Source organism: Grammomys surdaster, unplaced genomic scaffold, assembly GCF_004785775.1.
Source record: "Grammomys surdaster isolate TR1022 unplaced genomic scaffold, NIH_TR_1.0 126059, whole genome shotgun sequence".
NCBI lineage: Eukaryota > Metazoa > Chordata > Mammalia > Rodentia > Muridae > Grammomys > Grammomys surdaster.
Genome location: NW_021620869.1, coordinates 2,704,288 through 2,722,203, shown reverse-complemented (window position 1 = coordinate 2,722,203; position 17,916 = coordinate 2,704,288). Strand labels below are relative to the sequence as shown.

Below are 17,916 nucleotides of genomic sequence, written 5' to 3'. Positions count from 1 at the left end.
GAGAGGTCTAGCTCACTGTTCACAGAATGCAGGATGCTGTGGGGTGGCCACTTATCACTTCCCCAGCTACTTTCTGGTCCACAATTTTGTTATGTAAAAACTCTGGAGGAAATGTCCGCTTACTGCACTGCCATATCAAGGGTACATGCACCATTGATGTCTATCACTGTGGCCACTTGGCTTCCACACAGAGCAACAGAAGACACCTCTCTCAGCATGGGGGAAGGGTGCATTTATGCTGCTGCTGTGTGGGGTGCTCTGTGCACGCCTCTCAAGTATATCCATCTAAGTTGTCTTTCCTTATTGATTTTATCTGGATAATTTAGCCACTTGTGAACTAGAGCAGTGGTTCTCAACCTGGAGTCACATATTAGATATCCTGTATAGTAAATATTTACATTATGATTCATAACAGTTGCAAAAATATAGTTATGATGTAGCAACAAAAATAATTTTATGGTTGGGGGTCACCACAACATGAGGAACTGTGTCAAAAGGTCCGCAGCCTTAGGAAGGTAGAGAACTGCCGGGAGCCAAACCCAGGAAACTACCTGCTGTCCTAAGAGAACCGAGGAAGTTACCTGCTGTTCTAGAAAGCCTAGTCAGTGCAAGGTTAAGAAAGGACGTTCGAGGGTCTCAGGCCCCAGGAACTTAAAGAACATCTGGCATTTCCTGGGAGCCGGTTATGACAATGGGATGGTCTAGGACAATAAGCATATGACAGTGGGATGGTCTAGGGCAATAAGCATTCAACAGTGAGATAGTCCTAAGCAATGACCCTCGCCCAAACTTCCCAGTTTGCTGTGTCTTTATAATCTGCACCCAAAATTAAAGTTTCAGAGCTTGATCAGAACCCCAGACTTGCTCTCATTCCTAGTGTCTCTTGTCCCTTCATTCTTTCGCCCCCTTCCCTAAGGTCTTGTTGAATCCCCACGGGCCAGGGCAGGGAACCATTGAACTGGTAGTATCTTGTCATAGGAGTGGTACCCATTTCTCCCCACTGAGCTTCCTGTGTGCAAGTACTGGGTGCACACTCATGAGACATCATCTTCTGTTTCCTCTCTTAACCACCAGCATGTATGGAGTTTCATCTTCTTAGAAGTTTTATGTCTTGTTGGCTCTACTGACATTTTACCCAACTGTTTTTAAGTATCTGCCATATGTACAGGCTGTTCTGCAAACTTTTTTTTTTATAATTGTCTGTGCCCTTGTAAGTCTAATTTGCTAGAGGATATTGTACTCTGGCTCTGACCTGCTTCCAGAGTAACTTCCAACCAACCATCACCTGGCCTTGCTGATGGCTTCTGAGGAGAGAGAACACAGTATATGGGGCCTGGAACCTCAGAATTCTGGATGACCAGGGCCAATGCTCATCAGTGTGAAAGGACCAGAATTTCACAGGGTTCCAGAGCTTACAGGGAATCCACAGGGTAAGCACAGAGTTCTTGAAACCCAAAACCACAAATGTGCTAAAAGCAGCTACAATTGCACAGTGCTTGCCTGCCATGTGCATGGAGCTGCTAAACAATACCTGAGCAATTTGCTGAGTCCCCTTGTAGCCACAATGGAGGCAGTATTGCTACCTTAGGGCTTAGGGGGTGGGCTAGCTTCAGACCACAGGGGCAATTCAGCTTTGACCCAGGCATCCTGTTGAGCTCCAGGATCCTGTTAACCACCCCTCTCACACACATCCTGGATCAGGCAGCACACTACAGGTATGTTTAGGTTCCTTGTCCCCTTTAGGTTGGTGTCAGGCAGTCCAGTGTCAGGGTCATGTGTGCACATTCACCAGTTCCAAGATGTACAAGATGTACTGTCTGCTGTTGTGCTCTTCCCCCCTCCCCCTGCTTTGCACTGAACCCCACCTGGGGATGTATTAGGAAGCAGAGCCTTTGGGGGGGGGCAATTTAAGTAGAGCCTCTACAAATGGAATCAGGGCTTTTGCTCAGACAAAACATGGCATCTCTTTCCTCCTCAGGACCTAGGACATGGTTTGCAAATCCCATGCACATCAGGCATGTTGTTGTTTGGTTACATTTAGCAGACATTTGCTGAGAATCTACCTTATATCAGATGGCCTTGATGCTGGGGACAAGAGAGGAAGGTCATCCCTTAGATACAGTGACTGTCCTTGGGCTGGCAGCCCCCTGAAGGCACACAGCATTGACTCTCCTCAAAGATCATCCAGCAGCTGTTATAACTGTCTGGCTCATCAGGGAATAGATTATTCACACAAAGCCTGCGGTGCAGCCTAAAAAACCTGCAATAGCTAATTCAGGGCTGGATGCTTCTGACACAGGGCCCATGGTGCCCCATGGTGCCTAAACCTGCTCCCTAGAGAGGGGCATGGCTAAAGCAAGAAACAAAGTTGACCTCGTCTGATGCCTGCTGACTGGGGCCTGTGGGCCATGGTGGATAAAGAACAACACAGTTCCTGAATGCCAAGCGCTGGCCTCTGGAGGACAAAGGGCCTTCTGTGAGAGTTTTCTCAGCAGCCCCTCTTCTTGGCTCCCAGCAGTAATCATAGCAGTCAAGTTTCTAAACGAAGTAAGGGGCCTTTTCTATAAACATGGTTTATGTTAGGAGAGCAACTGGCGTAGCTTTGGATTGTCACCAACGTGGATGCTTGTTGGATGTGGTGGCACACATCTTTAGTCCCAGAACTCAGGAGGCAGATCTCTGTATGAGGCCTGCCTGGTCTACACAGCAAGTACCAAGACAGCCAGGCAGACACAGTGAAACTGACTCAAAAACAAAATGAAACAAAACAAAGACAACCAACAAACCAAAAACAAAACAAAACAAAACTGAGACTCCTCTTGTCTTCCTTCCCTACACTTTCCTGTATCTTGGTAACATGTTGGGTTTCCCACTGACGTGACTGGTGGAAATTCACAGGGAGGTGGGGGCTTTCACCCCACCCAGAAAGAAACATGAAGTCAGGGAAGGAAGACCTTCCTCCTAAGTCCTGACAGACAGACTGAGCCACTAAACAAGGTTTCCTTTCCACTGCTGTTCCAAAGGCCAAATAACCCACACAGGATTTCCCTAGCATCTTCCTCTCAGAGTCAGGGGCTGAACAAGGACATGATGCTTGGTTAGCAGAAAACATTCTCCAAATAAATTGTAGCTGTCACTGAGTAGGGTCACCCGCTGTTCCCTGCCCTGGTTAAAAAAAGGTCTTCTCACAGAATGTTGGCACTGCCATCTCCCACAGCCTCTATTGGCTAGCTGTGAGACTATGTGGCCTGACAGAAGGCAGACCAATCAGAAATGTCCCTAAGTGTTCCCCGTGGAGTATAAGCTCCCTGAAGGTGTATCACTGGAAAGAGCAGAAGCCAGCAGGTAAAACATAAAGTTACTTTTACTTGGAGTTGACCTGAGACGTGAGAAGTAAGGAAGTTCCTCTTCTTGGTACTGAAGGAGCTGTAAGGGTTCTGTGAGGAGAAAGGTGGACACCATAGAGCACCCACAGGCTCACAGGTATGCAGACTGCTCTGCTGAGGCAGTTCTGGTCTCTGGGCCACAGCATGTCCTTACAAGGTTCTCTGTACAGTGAGTAGTTGCTGCACAGCTGACTTTCCTTTGCCTCACATCTTCCCCACCTGAAGACTGGGGATGCCAAAACCAGAAGACATCTCAGACACCAACATCCTAGTCTTACCAGTAAGGAGACTAAGGCATTGGCAAGTCCTGCTCTGCAGAACAGCCGTCACTGTGACAGATACAAAATAGTAATCTTAACAGTTTCAGTCATCTATGAGCTTGACTAATACATTTTTAAAAATCATCCCCCAGATTTGGTACCCTTCTTTGAGAAGAACCAGACCGTGCATTTCTCATGGGGAAAGCACCTTCTTTGAAGTCTCTACCCTGGGCACCCTGATTCCTTCAACCTGGGGTCCTGTGATAGCAGCAGCTCTGGTTAGGCAGTTAGGGAAAAACGTACCACCTACTGTGGTGTGCAGTGGGTCTTCGTTCACAGGGCAAAGGTACCTTTAGTCAGGTCCTCAGAGTGCTCTGGCAGGCATGTGGACAAGCCTGTACAGGCCACTGCTGACCTGGACAGTGCATCCCCAGTCACCGCACACTGAAAGCAGCGTGGTGTGCTTGCTGAAGTGACATGTTTTATTCTGTGTTCACACATGAGGTAGGGGGGTTGTAACCTGCATCTAAAAGCACAAGAATTAAAATCACTCTGCATGTTATAGTGTTCTTTATTAGTTTAAACAAGGACACAAGGCTGGCATTCCTAGAGACATCAGTACCCAGTTGGTTCAGACAGTTCCCCTAGTGCTTGACTAGGTTCTGATTTCTAGTGATAGTCACACAGTGTCTCCGACCAGCTGATACTGTCCTGAGAGACTCCAGACACGTCACAGACACAGAGCCCATGTGACTGGGCGGCTTCACTGGACATCATCATCATCAAAGAGATCTTCAAAATCTACAAAAACAAATCAGAACAAAGCATTACTGGGCACAGGACAAGCAAGTGAGGAAACTGCTTCAAAACGAATGTGCTGCTAGCTGGAAAGGCAGACAATGGTAAATGGTGTGACCTGGTAAAGGACTCCCCAAGAGACTCAGTTTTATCTAGCTGGAGGAAGGGTATTTTTATAAAGTACGGGGTGCTGTGGACACACGGACAACCACCTTGCAGCTTGGTGGCCACGCTGAGCATGAGGACAGCAGTGCCACGCCTGCACCAGGAGGGTGGAAGTGCGGGGAACAGTGGCTGGACTGAGCCCCTGAGATGACCCCCTTAGCGAGCCCGGGCAAGCTACGCTCCAGATACACAGCTACAGCCTACTCTAGTCAGAGTGTATTTTACAGTCAGTATCCAAACATGCCACTGGAGCCCACAGCCATCAACCTGCTCTTCTGCTTACACATATTCCACACTTTCATCTACTGGGCAGGGTCACTTTGAGGACAGGAAAGAAGTCAAGCCCACTGATGTGTGCAGAGGTCATCTGCTTGGAAAGCCTCCTGTGTTCCCACACTAGACCTTTCTGGGAAAAGGCAGTGTCTACAGTGCAGCTCTGGCCATGCAGGAGACTGCTCCACTCTCCTCACCTCCTGACGCCTGTGATTCCTGCCCTGACACCACTCCTGTGACCTAGAGAAGCCTCCCTATGATAGTCCTCTGGATACAATACCACCCAATTTATCCTGGCTCTCAGCAGCCTGCCCACAGCCTTGTCTAGATCCCTCACCACTTATAAACCGCAGTAGAGGAAGAGAGAGTGTCAGGTTCACAGGAAGGACCCGCTGCTTACCAGACAACAGCACCAGAACCCATCTGTTTGGGGAGCGGGAAGGCCTTGGTGGAAGTCCTAGCCAAGTCTCATGGGCCTCTCACAATGAATGGTTTTCTGAGCACTGGGTTTGGCACAGACTGTAGACAGCACCCACTCTTGCTGAGCTTAGGCAGTGAGTGAGTAGGAGACACATGTCCCTTCCCAGGCAGGAGTGGAGACAGGGAGTCTGCATGTCCCTTCCCTGTCCAGTATGGGTCATTGGGAGACAGGTGTCTGCTGCCATGTCACTAGGTGCAGGCCAGGCCACTTGCTCCCTGTAGAACTGCATGCACTGAACACAGTATGCAGCTGTTCTCTCGAGTACCATGAGCTAACACAGATGAATGGGATTCTGAAGGAGTCCTACTTCAACCCTATGAGCCCTACAGGCAGCACACCCTGCAGAGCCAGGAGCCCCCCACTCCCTAAGGTGTCACAAGGCTGCGCTGGGGAGCAGTCAGTAGCCCTGTGCCATCTACTCCCTGAAAAGAACTTAGAGAAATGACTGTGAAGGCTCCAGTGCTAGGCTCTAACCCCCAGTTCTGACACCAGCTGGGGAGAAGCAAAGTCCCCAGGAAGGAAACACCCATCTGACAGATGGTGCCCCACTCAAGCACCAGCCACATGCCAGTGAGCCCCCAAACCCATCTGGGCTTGAGGGGGCCCCTAGTAAGTTAGACATCAATATGGCATGGTTAGTTATGGCTCTTTGGAGAGTCATGCACTAGAGTTTAGTTGGGACAAAAGGGAGAAAACCTCTACTCCCCTCCGAGTACAGAACTTGGCCTAGATTCCCAATCGCCACTTGAACCCAATGTAAGGGTTAACCAGTAGGAACAAGGCCTTCACCATCAGAAGGACAGGAGGTTCAAACACACCCTTCACATGCCTGGTGATTTTACTGTCAGTTTTTGCTGTTCAATTGGTACAATAATCTAACCAAGAATGCTCTTAGCTACGGGATAGAAGTGTGTCCTCTGCCCTGACCTGGCTCACGGTGAGCGGAAGCAGAGCACAGCTGTCACTCTGCAGAGGCAGCAGCGGCCATGAGTCCAGGTGGACAAACAGGTGTGACCCAGGAAAGAAAGAAAGGGATACACACCACCACCGGGAGAGACCAAAGACAGGGCCCTGCAGGCCTCTGTGCCCAGGTCTGGCAGACAGACCATAATCAATATGTCCATTTACACATGCTATCCACACTACTGCTTAAATTCAACCTTGGGTAAAAACTGGGAGAGACTCACTTCCTGTTCTCCCCTCAGATAGGGCTGAAAGGCACAGCTAACTGCCAGGGCGATCACTCCATACACCTGGCACAGTACTGAGAAAGGCACAAGGTCTGGGCCACACTGTTCTATGATCCAAATTACCCACGGCACAAAGCTGCCCACCGCAGAGGAAATCTCAGATTGAGCCTGGCACCCAATCCTGGCACAGGCATACTCACCATTAAAAAAGTCTGCGTGAACTGCCTTTTCATTGGCTGCCAAGTCCATCAACAGTCCCGTGCTGCCTCCAGCCTGGAGAACGAGAGGGAAGGTCATTTCGTGTGTTCGGTTCCCAAAAGCAGGTGGTGGCTTCGTTACCAAACCCATCCCACCTCCCTGGAACAGAACACTGAGGGACAAGAAGAATTTGGCTCAAGTTGGGAGCCAAAACTTTCCAGACAAAGAAAGTAGTGTGAATAGGGAAGCCAAGCAAATGATTTCAAAGCTCTCTCAAGGTCCTGTGTCTCTCGAGTTTCCCTTGGCATGGCCTTGTGTGGTGCTCTCTTTCGGAGTCTTCAACCTCTCCTAGACAATGCCAGAGGACACAGAAGTATGTCAGCAGGCCGGATGTCTGCTCGAGAGCCTCCCTTCTTTCTGAGACTGCAGCCATTCTCCTTGGGAAGCTGTTTGTCCCGAGCACTGAGGTCTGGGGCGCTGCTCCTGGGAGGATCCTCCAGGGCAGCCACCGTATGGTGGTGCTAAAACCAGACCACAGCCAATCTGTGAGATACGAACCCTCTCAAAGACTCTGTGCCATTTATTTAGTCACCAGAGCAGTGGAAGCAGAGACCTGTAGTTGCCATACATAGGACAGCTGGCTCTGGCATCCTTCTGCCTGAGCCTCATCTCTCAAAGATGGTTTGACTTTCCTTGGAGTGTCAAGTGCATGAGCATCTCCTGTACTGTGTTTTGAATCTTCTCTTCGCCTCCACCCCAACCCCCACCACTGCAGGAAGCCATACAGACTGCCTCTGAAGTCCCTGGCTGAGCCCTTCTGCCTCTGCTGCCTCAACCACAACTTCCTTAAGGGTTTCTTCTTCTTGTTTCCATTTCTCTACTATCTCCCTATAAACCAAAGCTCCAAATCCTCCAAAGGACCAACCCCCACAGGTCGTCGGGCTTCCTTACTGGGATGCCTTCAGATCACCTGCTGCAGGACTGAGGGGCTAAGGCTGAGAGCAATTGCCTCATCAGGGGGTCACAGAGCCCACACACTCATTCTGCAGGCGCCATTATTCGGAGGTCCACATAATGGGGGGGGGGGCTTGTTCCTGCCCCTCCGGGTTCCACTGTGCACTGGCTGGTTTTGTGTCAACCTGACACAAGCTCCAATCATCAGAGAGGAAGGAGCTCCGCTGAGGAAAAGCCTCCATGAGATCCAGCTGTAAGACGTTTTCTCAATTAGTGATCAATGAGGGAGGGTCCAGCCCATGGTAGGTGGTGCCATCCCTGGGCTGGTGGTTCTGGGTTCTATAAGAAAGCAGGCTGAGCAAGCCAGCAAGCCACACCCTTCCATGGCCTCTGCATCAGCTCCTGCCTCCAGGTTCCGGCCCTGCTTGAGTTCCTGCCCTGCCTTTCTCTGGAAGTGTAGGTCAAATCAATCCTTTCCTCCCCAACTTCCCCTTTGGCTATGGTGTTTTGTCATAGCAATAGAAATGTTAAGACAAACTACAAGATATTCCCTTCCATTGGCGGGCCAGGGAGCACTGCTCTTCCAGAGCTCAGCTACTATGGTTCTCATCATCTATATCCCAGTGTCAACAAGACACACCCTTCAATATTTGGATCAGGGGAAGCGCCTCTCTTAAGCCTCATCTGGGCCAAACAAAACCCAATGGATACATCTGTAGGGCACCCCCACCCCATTCTTGCTTAGGATTTGCAATCGGCCTCTTCGGACTACATCTGACTTCTCTCAGGTCTGGGAATGCATTCATGTATCTCCCTACCCGCTGAGCTTTCAAGAGGAGCAGGAAGCTGACATACAAGAGCTGCTGACACTCCTGATCATAACCAACCTCACTGGAACACCTATAGCAGATAAATATCTGTGACCATGGTGGAAATTAAAAGCACAGGATCACTCTAAAACTGTGTCTACACGAAATAACTGAGTCCCAGCACAAAGCACACAGTTGCCACACACCATCCCTTGACCTTCTCTCAGGGCTTGGGGACTGGAGGCCTGTCAGTGTGTAAGCCTCGCTCGCGCCTTCTCTCTCTGCAAGATTTATCAGGAGCCACAATCAACTGACAGCGAGCAAACCCTACTTCCTGGATGCAATTCACCTAACTACCTGGGGCCCTGCGACTGCCCCGGCAGCTCCCGCTTCCCCAGCCTCTGGCAGTTTTTGAATCCCTAAGGGCCTGGGCTCGGGCGCAGGCTTGCAGGCGTGATCCCACCCCCACGCATCGCTCCGCGCCGCCACCGCCCCACCTCATCCAGGTCCACATAGGGTCCCGCGCCCTCGGGGAACATCTCATCCACAGCCGGTTTCATCTTGAGATGGCGGCGTTGCGCTCACTTCCGGCCAGCCCCTTCTATTTCCGGTGTTCCACCGAGCAGGTCTAGACCCTGGAGGACCGCGCCTCGGTGGCACCCTGCTGGCGTTTGCTGCAAGGCAGCTTTCTCCAAGCTGACTAGGGCAGCAGATTATGGGTTAAGGACCAGCAACACCGCATGAGCACGAGTGGTCGGCGGAGAAAGGAGACTCTCAAAACCATCATAATGGCTACCGTAGGGAGATTGCAGGCAGTAATGGATTGGCTAGAAGGTGCGGGTATTGGATCCCCAGGTGCTGTTGGGGTAACAGAAATCCAAAACTAGTAGTGAGCAGTGGCCATTTGAAGGGTCACCTCGGTCAAGAAGAGGAAGCAGCCCAGTGCACGTAGACAAGATGGGCTTTATCTTCATGGTGGGATAGTGTAGAGTCTTGAAACTAAGAAGGGATTCCTAACCTATGGGCATGGACAAACCGTGAGGATGTTGCTAAGTGAAGTATAAACAAAAGCTGTGTACCACTCATATGAGGTCTCTAGAGCAGCCAAACTCATAAATGCCGCAGTGTTTGGGGTGGTAGTTGTTCAGTGGACACAGTTTTAGATAGCCAAGCGTTCTAGAGGTGTGTCTTGGGGTTGGGGAAAGGTGTCCATTATATCACTGAACTGTCCCCCGAGAGGTGGCTAGGGTGACACATTTTAGAGTGCTATACTGTGCCATGGTTTTTAAAAAATGAAAGAAAAGAGATGAGAAAGGGACATGGAGGTGGATCATTGTAGGAGAGGGCCTGAGCCACTCTGACAGTCTAGAATACTCTAGTGAGGCCCCTGGATGTTCCTCTGTGCACCTCCTGGTAAAATCCAGGTTTAACAAGTATTCCCGAGAAATCACCGCAGCAAGAAGCCTGAGATCCAACTGATACCTGCCTGCTCTCCATGTCTGATAGGGCTCCCCATCCTCCACTATTCCCGGGCAGTGTGCTCTGATCCTGCCTTCAGCGAAGCATCTGTGTTACCCCGAGTTATTTCCCATCTACCTCCACCCTGCTCCTTGACTGTCAGTCCCTGTTGGTACTGTGATTGAGCTTAGTCTCTCTCTAGCAGTGTAAGGCGTTTGCTCCTGTCCCTGCCCCTGTGGTTTTGGATGTTTTCTCTTACTCTGCTTTCAAAGCGTTCTGGAACTGTTGGTTGGTTGGTTGGCTGGTTGTTTGGTTGGGTTGGATTGGATTGGGTTGGGGTTTTTGGTTCTGTTTTGTTTTCCTTTAACAACTTTGAGGCATCAGGGATTTGAGATGTGAACTGTTGGAGTAAAAATGGGGGTCAAGGGTAAAGACAGTTTCCAGGGAAACTGACTCAGCCAAGATATTATGGGAATTAAGCCTGGGCAGTCACTCCTACCTCTTAAGCCTGAGTGAACTGTGCAGGATGTGTAAGAAATAACCAGAAAGCTCAGATGCCAGGTCAGTGTCATTCTGAGAAACCCACGTGAAGGTCAAACTAAGGAAGCTGAGACAGGCTGGCAGCCAAGAGGAGCCTCCTATTAGTTTCTCTTCCTGCTGGTGTGAGGGAATTAACCAGTGTGTTCCTGGCTTGCATGCCTTGTGTGTGTCAGGGAGGCTTACTGCCTGCAACACAGGCTGCCCTTGCATTATGTCACACTGCACTCGTATCCTAACGCAACCAGAGCACCATCCAGGGAGACCATCCCCTTCCCCCAGCATCCTCAGTCTGGAATCTTCCCTTCAGATACTAAGTGTGGGCTGTGGCTCCCCCTTGCAGACAGGGGTCTGGCTTCTTGATTCCTGCTACTCCCAGGGACACACTATGTACTGAGTGTGGGTGCCAGGCCGCAACATGACTGTAGTTCATCTGACAGCCAAGGGAAGGCTGCCTGCTGTCTGGCATGCCTAACTAGGCACATGGCCTCGACAAGTGAAGCTGTACTGGTGTCTTTCTTTCAGCTTCCTTACCTACAATCTGGGGCCACCATAGCCCACCCCCAGGTCATTGTGACGGTAGAATAACAAAGTGACACCTGAGGCTGAAAGCCCTGACTGACGCTGATTAATGGATAGAAATGATGTATGTCTTTATTAAAGGCGTTCTCAGTGGTCATCAGAATAAAGCCCAGTGATTCACAGTGCTGCAGCACACATTGGCTCCTTGAAAGAAACCCACAGGGGCAGGATGCATCGTCAGAGGGGGTTTATTGAGCATGAGTCTCACCCTTGCCCACCACTGTGTCTCTGAACCACCTTCAGCCCAGGCAGCCCAGGCAGTCAGGCAGCAGACTAAACATTGCTCAGTCCTCCTGGTAGGGAACATGGTAGCCTAGGGTGCTCCCCAGAGGAAAGTGTGCAAAGAAAGTTCTGGCCATGTCCTCGATCTGTGGGTAGGCGCCCTGGGTCTGGAAATATTGCACATAGTTCCAGAAGTCAGAGGTGGAGAAAGGCCAGTAGGGCATGGCTGGTGGCTGTGTGTTGGGATCTGAAAGACATGACACAGGTAATTGCCTCAGTGCCTGTCCTATTATCCCCGCTAGAAGAATATCCTATATACAGCCAGGGCAGGTGAATGGTGCTCGCAGTGCCTGCCACAAGGAGGACACCTTCCCAGTCAGGAAAGGAGTCTGAGTCACTCTGAGTGTACCTCTTGCCTGTTAGAGTACCTGGTCTGGTGGTCCGAAAAGGAAGGGGAAATGGGAGAAGAAAGCAGGGGCTGTCCTTGTCTGGGAGATGATTGTCAGAGAGGCAGCTGGGTGATGAGGGGGGGGGGGGGGCTCAGGCGGCATGTTGATGAGGCTTCAAAGAACACAGCACCCACATTCTAGAGCACAGGCTAGGCCACCTCTGTGGTACTGGGACTCCTGAGAGTGCCCAGAATCTGAGCTCAGACTGAGGGTGGGACTCTGAGAGCTCATCCATCTCCCTTCTGTCTGAGGGTTCACATAGCAGAAGACACAGCCCAGCCTCATGGTGTCCTGGACCCTTCAGCATGCACAGCTCCCTACAGGCAACAGGACCTGCATTTTCATACTGCAGGAGAGCGAGGGCTCCCACTGTTCTGTCTGCTCGAGCAGAGCAGCCTCTGCTCCCCCACCCACCTGCATGCACCAGTACCTTATGCCAGTGAGAGGAAAGATATCGAAAAGTGTACCTGCTTCCTCTGGCATTGGCTTGGCTCCTGCAAAAGGAAAGGACTGCCATCACCTAGGGCAAACCCCCATTAACCACTGCAGACCAGGACAAGGGCAGTTTGAAGGAGAGGCATGGAAAAGCAAGAGAGCTACCGCCACATCCAGTCCCAGAGCGGTCCCTCACCTGCAGGAATCCCCAGCAGAATGCCAAGGGCCAGGCACCATAGCACACAGGCCTGCATTTTTACCAAATGCAGATCAGGACCACCTGCAGCAAGAGGAAGCCAAGATGATGATGCTGCCCACTAGGATGATCCCATCCTGCCGCTCCGAAGTGGGCCACCCTTAAGAATGCTAGCATCTCATAAATGCTTCTGTTTCTGTTTTTCTAAGCCATTATTCTGAGGTGACTAAGAGATGACTCTCCCATTCCCACCCCCATCACAAACACCAGGTCCACCCTGTCTGTAGAGAGAGCAGTCCACCCTCCCTCCCAGGATACCTTGTTGCTGGTCTGTTTAGCGCAATCTGCAGCCTTGTGGGGCCACTGCCAAAGCTCGAGCTCCTCTTTATAGTCGGGCTGGGACAAGGAAGGAAGCGTCACCCTCCCGAGCCATCAAACTGAATATTTCATCCCCCAGCAGAGGACTGTAGGTCTCTGTTTCCCTGCTGGCAGGAGGGCCTCTGTGGGGGCAGCTGGGAGCATCAGACCACAGATCAAATCTGCCATCAACTTTCAAAGCTGAGTTCAGCATGGGTCCATCTAATACCTCTTCTTTTACATCTGATACGAGGCTGCTGAAATCCCTCTGCTGTGATACAGGACCCTGTGATCCCACGGCCCCTTTAGTAAGCCTGCAGACACTCCCTTACCCAGTACACCACCACACTGGTAGAGCAGCCATGGAGAGGGGTCAAGCTGGACCCCTCTGCCCAGACCAGAGCTTTCCTCCAAGTCCCTAATGGGCAAGGCCAGGGGATAGATACTAGTAGACATCAGGGACCCTTACGTTCAGAAGACTGATTATCCCTTGGTAGAACCTGTACCCACCTGTCAGAGAAAGTGTAGCCTCATGGACCCAACCCTGATGTCTCAACACCCTGTTGGATGCAGAGCCTAAGTCCAGGCTGATGATCTCCATTGTGCCCTGTGAGATCCTAGCACCCTGCTGGATGTAGGGTCCAGGATAAGGATCTCCATTGTTTCTTAATACCCCAGGACTCTCAAAGATGCTGGCACCCTGTTCTGGAGTTGTGTGGCCCAGGGGTCCCCTCAAGTCCCCATCCTTCCTCCAAGTAACAGCCTAAATCTAACCAGAGTCCCAGAGATGGGGTATCATCCAGTAGTATTGGAGTGCAGTCATGTAGCAGAGAGCCTCTGCCTTTCATTTCCAGACCCCTGGCCCCCGTGCTACAAGAGATGCGGCTGCTTTGGGGCAGCTGTGTCAGGGCCCCTGAACCACCTCCAGACATGGGAGTCATGAGGACGTACAGCCCTGATTTACAGCACAGCCATGCTCACAGCCTTAATTTGTACCACAGACACAGGACCTGGCAAGAGAAAGTCAGAATCCAAAGGAACAGACACCCTGAGCCTGAGCGTCTGGCTGTAGAGGGCCACCAGGGTGTGGCAAGCAACTATCCACCCTGATGAGCCCGTATCTGAAGGGAAACACATATACAATAAGTAAGTGCCATTTTCAAAAATGTTAAACACCTTCCCGGCGCCTTGCATACCCACATTTGGTGGGAATCCCAAAACAGTGGATTTCATCTTTTAATAATAGCTAGGGTTCCTTCTAAAATTCAACACTGAGGGCAGGTAAGGGTTCAAGCTCCCAAAAGTTGGGCCCAGGAACAATGCCATATAGGGCAGGTAAATTTGAAACCTGCCCAGTGACTGCTCAGAAGCCTGCATGATATCCAGTGCACGGGAGACAGTCCCTGCTTCACCGCCCCACACAGGACCTCAGAGGAAACGTCCAAGGTCTTAAGGGTCTGTTTGCTTGGAGTCAGAAAATGTTTAGATGTATAAGGCCACTCTTGCTGGACAGAAACCCCTTGTTACCTCCTGTGGCAATCAGCTTGAAAAGGGCCCATTGATTTGAAATGCCAGGGTTGGGAATGATTTAGAAGTATCTGGCGCCCCCTGCTGTCCATCCTGGGACACCACACCTGACTATTGATTACTCCCTGAGCCTTGCAGATGCTCTTAGCCTGTACTCCGAAGTGCCACCCCAAGCCAACTTTATTCTCCTAGAAGGCAGAGCCAAGAGTAGCTGGCCATCATCCTTTAGCTGTCCCAACATGGGCACAAGCACGTGCTCATAATTTAAAGCCTCAAGGCCACAGTTCGTCATGTCAGTGTGTATCCTGCATTCTTCTCTCCACCGAATGGTCTGCCTGTGTTTTGCACTGTTCACACATCCCCGAGCCCAGTTAAGCCTCGGGAGTGGCTTCTAACTGATCCTAGGGTCACTTCCTGCTTCCTGGACCGTGGCCAGCTTAAGTACTGGGGTGCTCACAGCCTACTTTCCCCTCTCATCTCCCAGACTGACATCTGCCCTGAATCTTCCATCCCAGATGGTAGCATTGTCCTCCTGCTTGCGCCTGCAGAGTATCTGGACGTCCCAGGGACTGAGCAGTATCTGACTGACAGGGTTGGAGAGTCTTCTGGCTGGATTCGTACCCCAAGAGGCTGGTGTCACTTGACTACTCGGTGCTGGAATTCAGAGGTTCTAGAAGCCAGCCATGCTGCCCCTTGTCCCTCTAAACATGCCCTGGTAGACATGTTTACCTCAGGAAGTGCCGTCCCTGTTCCTACAAAGGGAGGGGCAGACTTCCAATGTCTCCCAAGTTTGTTCTCAAGCCCATACATCCCTATCAGACTTGCTATGTTAATGAAAGAGCTTAGTTAAACAGGATACCTTGGACATGAAAAGGGAGAAATCTGGGAGAGTGTTGAGCTGACTTGGAAAAGCTTGCCAAGGTGGAAGTCCTTCCACGCCATCACAGTTGATGTAGGTGTGGCAGCTTTAACAGTCAGGAAATCTAGAAGGGCCTGAGGTGAGACAGCAATCCCAAAGCAGCACAGGCTTGGGGCTTGGAGTGGCATGTTTCTGAGATGGCCTCCAGAGGGCGCCATGCTCACAGGATCCTGTGCAGCTGGCTCACAGGACAGGGTTTGTGTTCTCAAATGATCAAAACCTCCTTCTATGTCTTAAGACTGACCGCATACAAATCTGAAGCTGAAATGTGTACGCATGTGATCACCTTCTTTTAAAATAATTCGTTCTTTCCCTGAACTGACCATAGACTCTCTGAAAAGGTCCCAGGTCAACCCCAGAGAGTACTCCTTCAGAAATGAAGGGGACTTGACCTGGGGTAGGATGAGATGGGGTTGGGGGATCCAGGAAATTCCAGGGTTGTTTGGAGAAATACAGGATGCATGGTTACATTTGAATTTCAAGCAACCAGTGGATACTTTTCTAGTGTAAGTTTCATGTCTCAAACATCTCCAGGGATCTGTTTTTGCCCCGCCCCCCATCCCCCAAGTAGGGGACGAGGTGGGCTGCTTTAGAGACTGAGACTAGGAACAGAAGGCAGGAGTAAGATAGGTGTGGAGCTACCTGAGGCCACATTCTTGATCAATACTGCACCCCCGATACACACACTCCTCCAGAGAACATCTGGGTTCCTGATGGCCAATGGATTCAGATACCAGCCCTGGCAGGACTGAAGGATCATGCTGAAGCCAGGGACCTAGCTGTTGCTGTAGGCCCTGCCCTGACCTCAGGAAGCTCCACTGGTGGCTTTGCAGTGATATAAAGGGTTAACTGAACCACTGAGCCAGGCATCTCACTGGGAAGTTGCTTGGTTCACCCCAGCTGACAGCTGCCTCCCTGAGAGGTGGAGTACGGTCCCCAGCAAGGAATATTTAGCTCGTGGTCATTTGTGACCTCCAACAGGGGATGGGTCTCACATAGCTCATGTTTTTTTCTCACAGGATTCTTTATCCTCTGCATTTCTCTATCATGGGAAAAGATTCCCAGGAACCCAGGAAAGGCTGGTGTTGACCCTGGGCTGTAAAGGATGTCATCTGAGCTTTTCCCACAAGGGTTTCACCAAGTCAGACATGCTGACACAGGCCCAAGGATCTGCCTTGGACTCCAGTCAGGGGACAGGATACCAGAGACACAGATCAGCAGCAGCAGGAGTGATATCAACCAGTGCCATGCAGACCCATTTACTCTGCCCTGCTTGAGTTTCTGTCCTGACTTCTCCCCAGCGAAGGACTATAATCTGGAAGTGTAAACCAAATGAACTCTATCCTCCCCAACTTGCTTTTGATCATGGTTTCATTGCAGCAATAGAAACTAAGACACTTGGTCACCTCTCCAGGGTCACAGTATGGACCCTTCCTGGGGCTGAGTATTCCTAGTTCAGAATCTTAATTTCTAACCAAAGCTACACCTAGCCATGCCTGCTCTCAGGTGGGATTTTCTCTGTGTACCTTCAGAAAGGACACTTGATTGAGGGATATTTCTTGTTTCCCTTGGAGGAAGGGTTGCCAGGCCCAGCTCTTTCAGGATGTGACCATCTGGAGGAAGGACACAAATGCATCTGACAACGGAACAAGGAATGGGTAGCCAGCACCCCCAGACTGCAGATTCAGCCCTTTGTGGTCCCTACCTGGGTCTGCAATACCTGCCCAGAGAACTGGCAATCAGGTAGAAACAGACAGGCCATGGTGCGCTTTGGGGCAGGGAGGGTTTCTTTCCTTGGGTGATACGACCCTAGGCTAAGGGACAATGGTGCCCACATGATGGGGCAAATATACAGCAGCCACCCTCCTCATCCTCCTGTGATTAAGATGGGGCCTGCCCAACAGCGGTGTTTGCTTCCCGAGGCTCTGGGCAGGGCCAGGGTTCCAGAGCCACTATGCTGAGCCTCCTAACTGCAAAAGGAGCCCTGGGCTGGGCCATTTTTCTGTGGCCTGAAATAGATCCATTGTTTGTCCTATTCAGTACCACATGAAAGCCGGGATTTATGGGAACTGGGGCTCAGTGTGGTTCTCAGCCTGGCTGAGGCATCTGGGCAGCATGGTCAGTCCTGTTGCCCTTGGGGGCCCCTAGGCTCAGCCTCTGCAGGTCTAGACTGGAGTTGGCAGCAGTATCTCCGAACTTCCTGCTGACCACCCACTGTGTTCCACTCTGGCTTTTTGGCTCTTTTCTCCTGATGCTGGTAGAAACAGAGATGAAAGAGCAGGTCTCCTGTCTTGCTTTGGCTGCCTGTCCTAGATTTTTAACCCGTCGATTTATCCAAGAAGCAGGTATTATGAGCCCACAGCACGGGGCATCAGGAGGCTCATTCTGGGCAGAGCCCTGCTAAGCCAAGACCCATGTCTGAGAATTAAAGGGCTGGATGTGCTTTGAAGCATGTGCTAAATCTGTCTCTGCGGAGGGCCGGGAGGCTCCTGTCCAGCCCGCAGCCTTGAAAGCAGAATGCTTCCCATTTTGCTCCCAGGGAGACAGCAGCATCAGCTGCCGGCCCCAGAAGCAGGCTGAGGGGTGTGTGCACACTGCAAATGGAGAAATGTTTATAAACTGAAAAGGAGAAAAGAATTCCATTGCATTCCATGTCCCCTGTCTGAATGAGCACTCTGTGGTATTGACTTAGCTGGACTTCTCCATCCCTCTGGGCTATG

The 17,916-nt window shown here is 51.0% G+C and overlaps 2 protein-coding genes across 2 annotated transcripts; both read right to left on the bottom strand.

Annotated features, from left to right (window-relative positions):
• Nucleotides 1–4,199: 4,199 nt before the first annotated feature.
• Nucleotides 4,200–9,117, bottom strand: Cops9 (COP9 signalosome subunit 9). Its single transcript, XM_028755363.1, has 3 exons — nt 9,012–9,117; nt 6,754–6,826; nt 4,200–4,447 (listed from the first exon to the last, which is right to left on the bottom strand). Exons 1-3 carry the CDS (start codon nt 9,072–9,074, stop codon nt 4,410–4,412), a joined length of 174 nt encoding a protein of 57 aa, XP_028611196.1. The 5' UTR covers nt 9,075–9,117; the 3' UTR covers nt 4,200–4,409.
• Nucleotides 9,118–11,261: 2,144 nt separating this feature from the next.
• Otos (otospiralin) lies at nt 11,262–15,227 on the bottom strand. Its single transcript, XM_028755313.1, has 5 exons — nt 15,137–15,227; nt 12,712–12,905; nt 12,394–12,477; nt 12,230–12,256; nt 11,262–11,560 (listed from the first exon to the last, which is right to left on the bottom strand). The coding sequence occupies exons 3-5, from the start codon at nt 12,449–12,451 to the stop codon at nt 11,376–11,378; spliced, it is 270 nt and encodes an 89-aa protein (XP_028611146.1). The 5' UTR covers nt 12,452–12,477; nt 12,712–12,905; nt 15,137–15,227; the 3' UTR covers nt 11,262–11,375.
• Nucleotides 15,228–17,916: the final 2,689 nt, after the last annotated feature.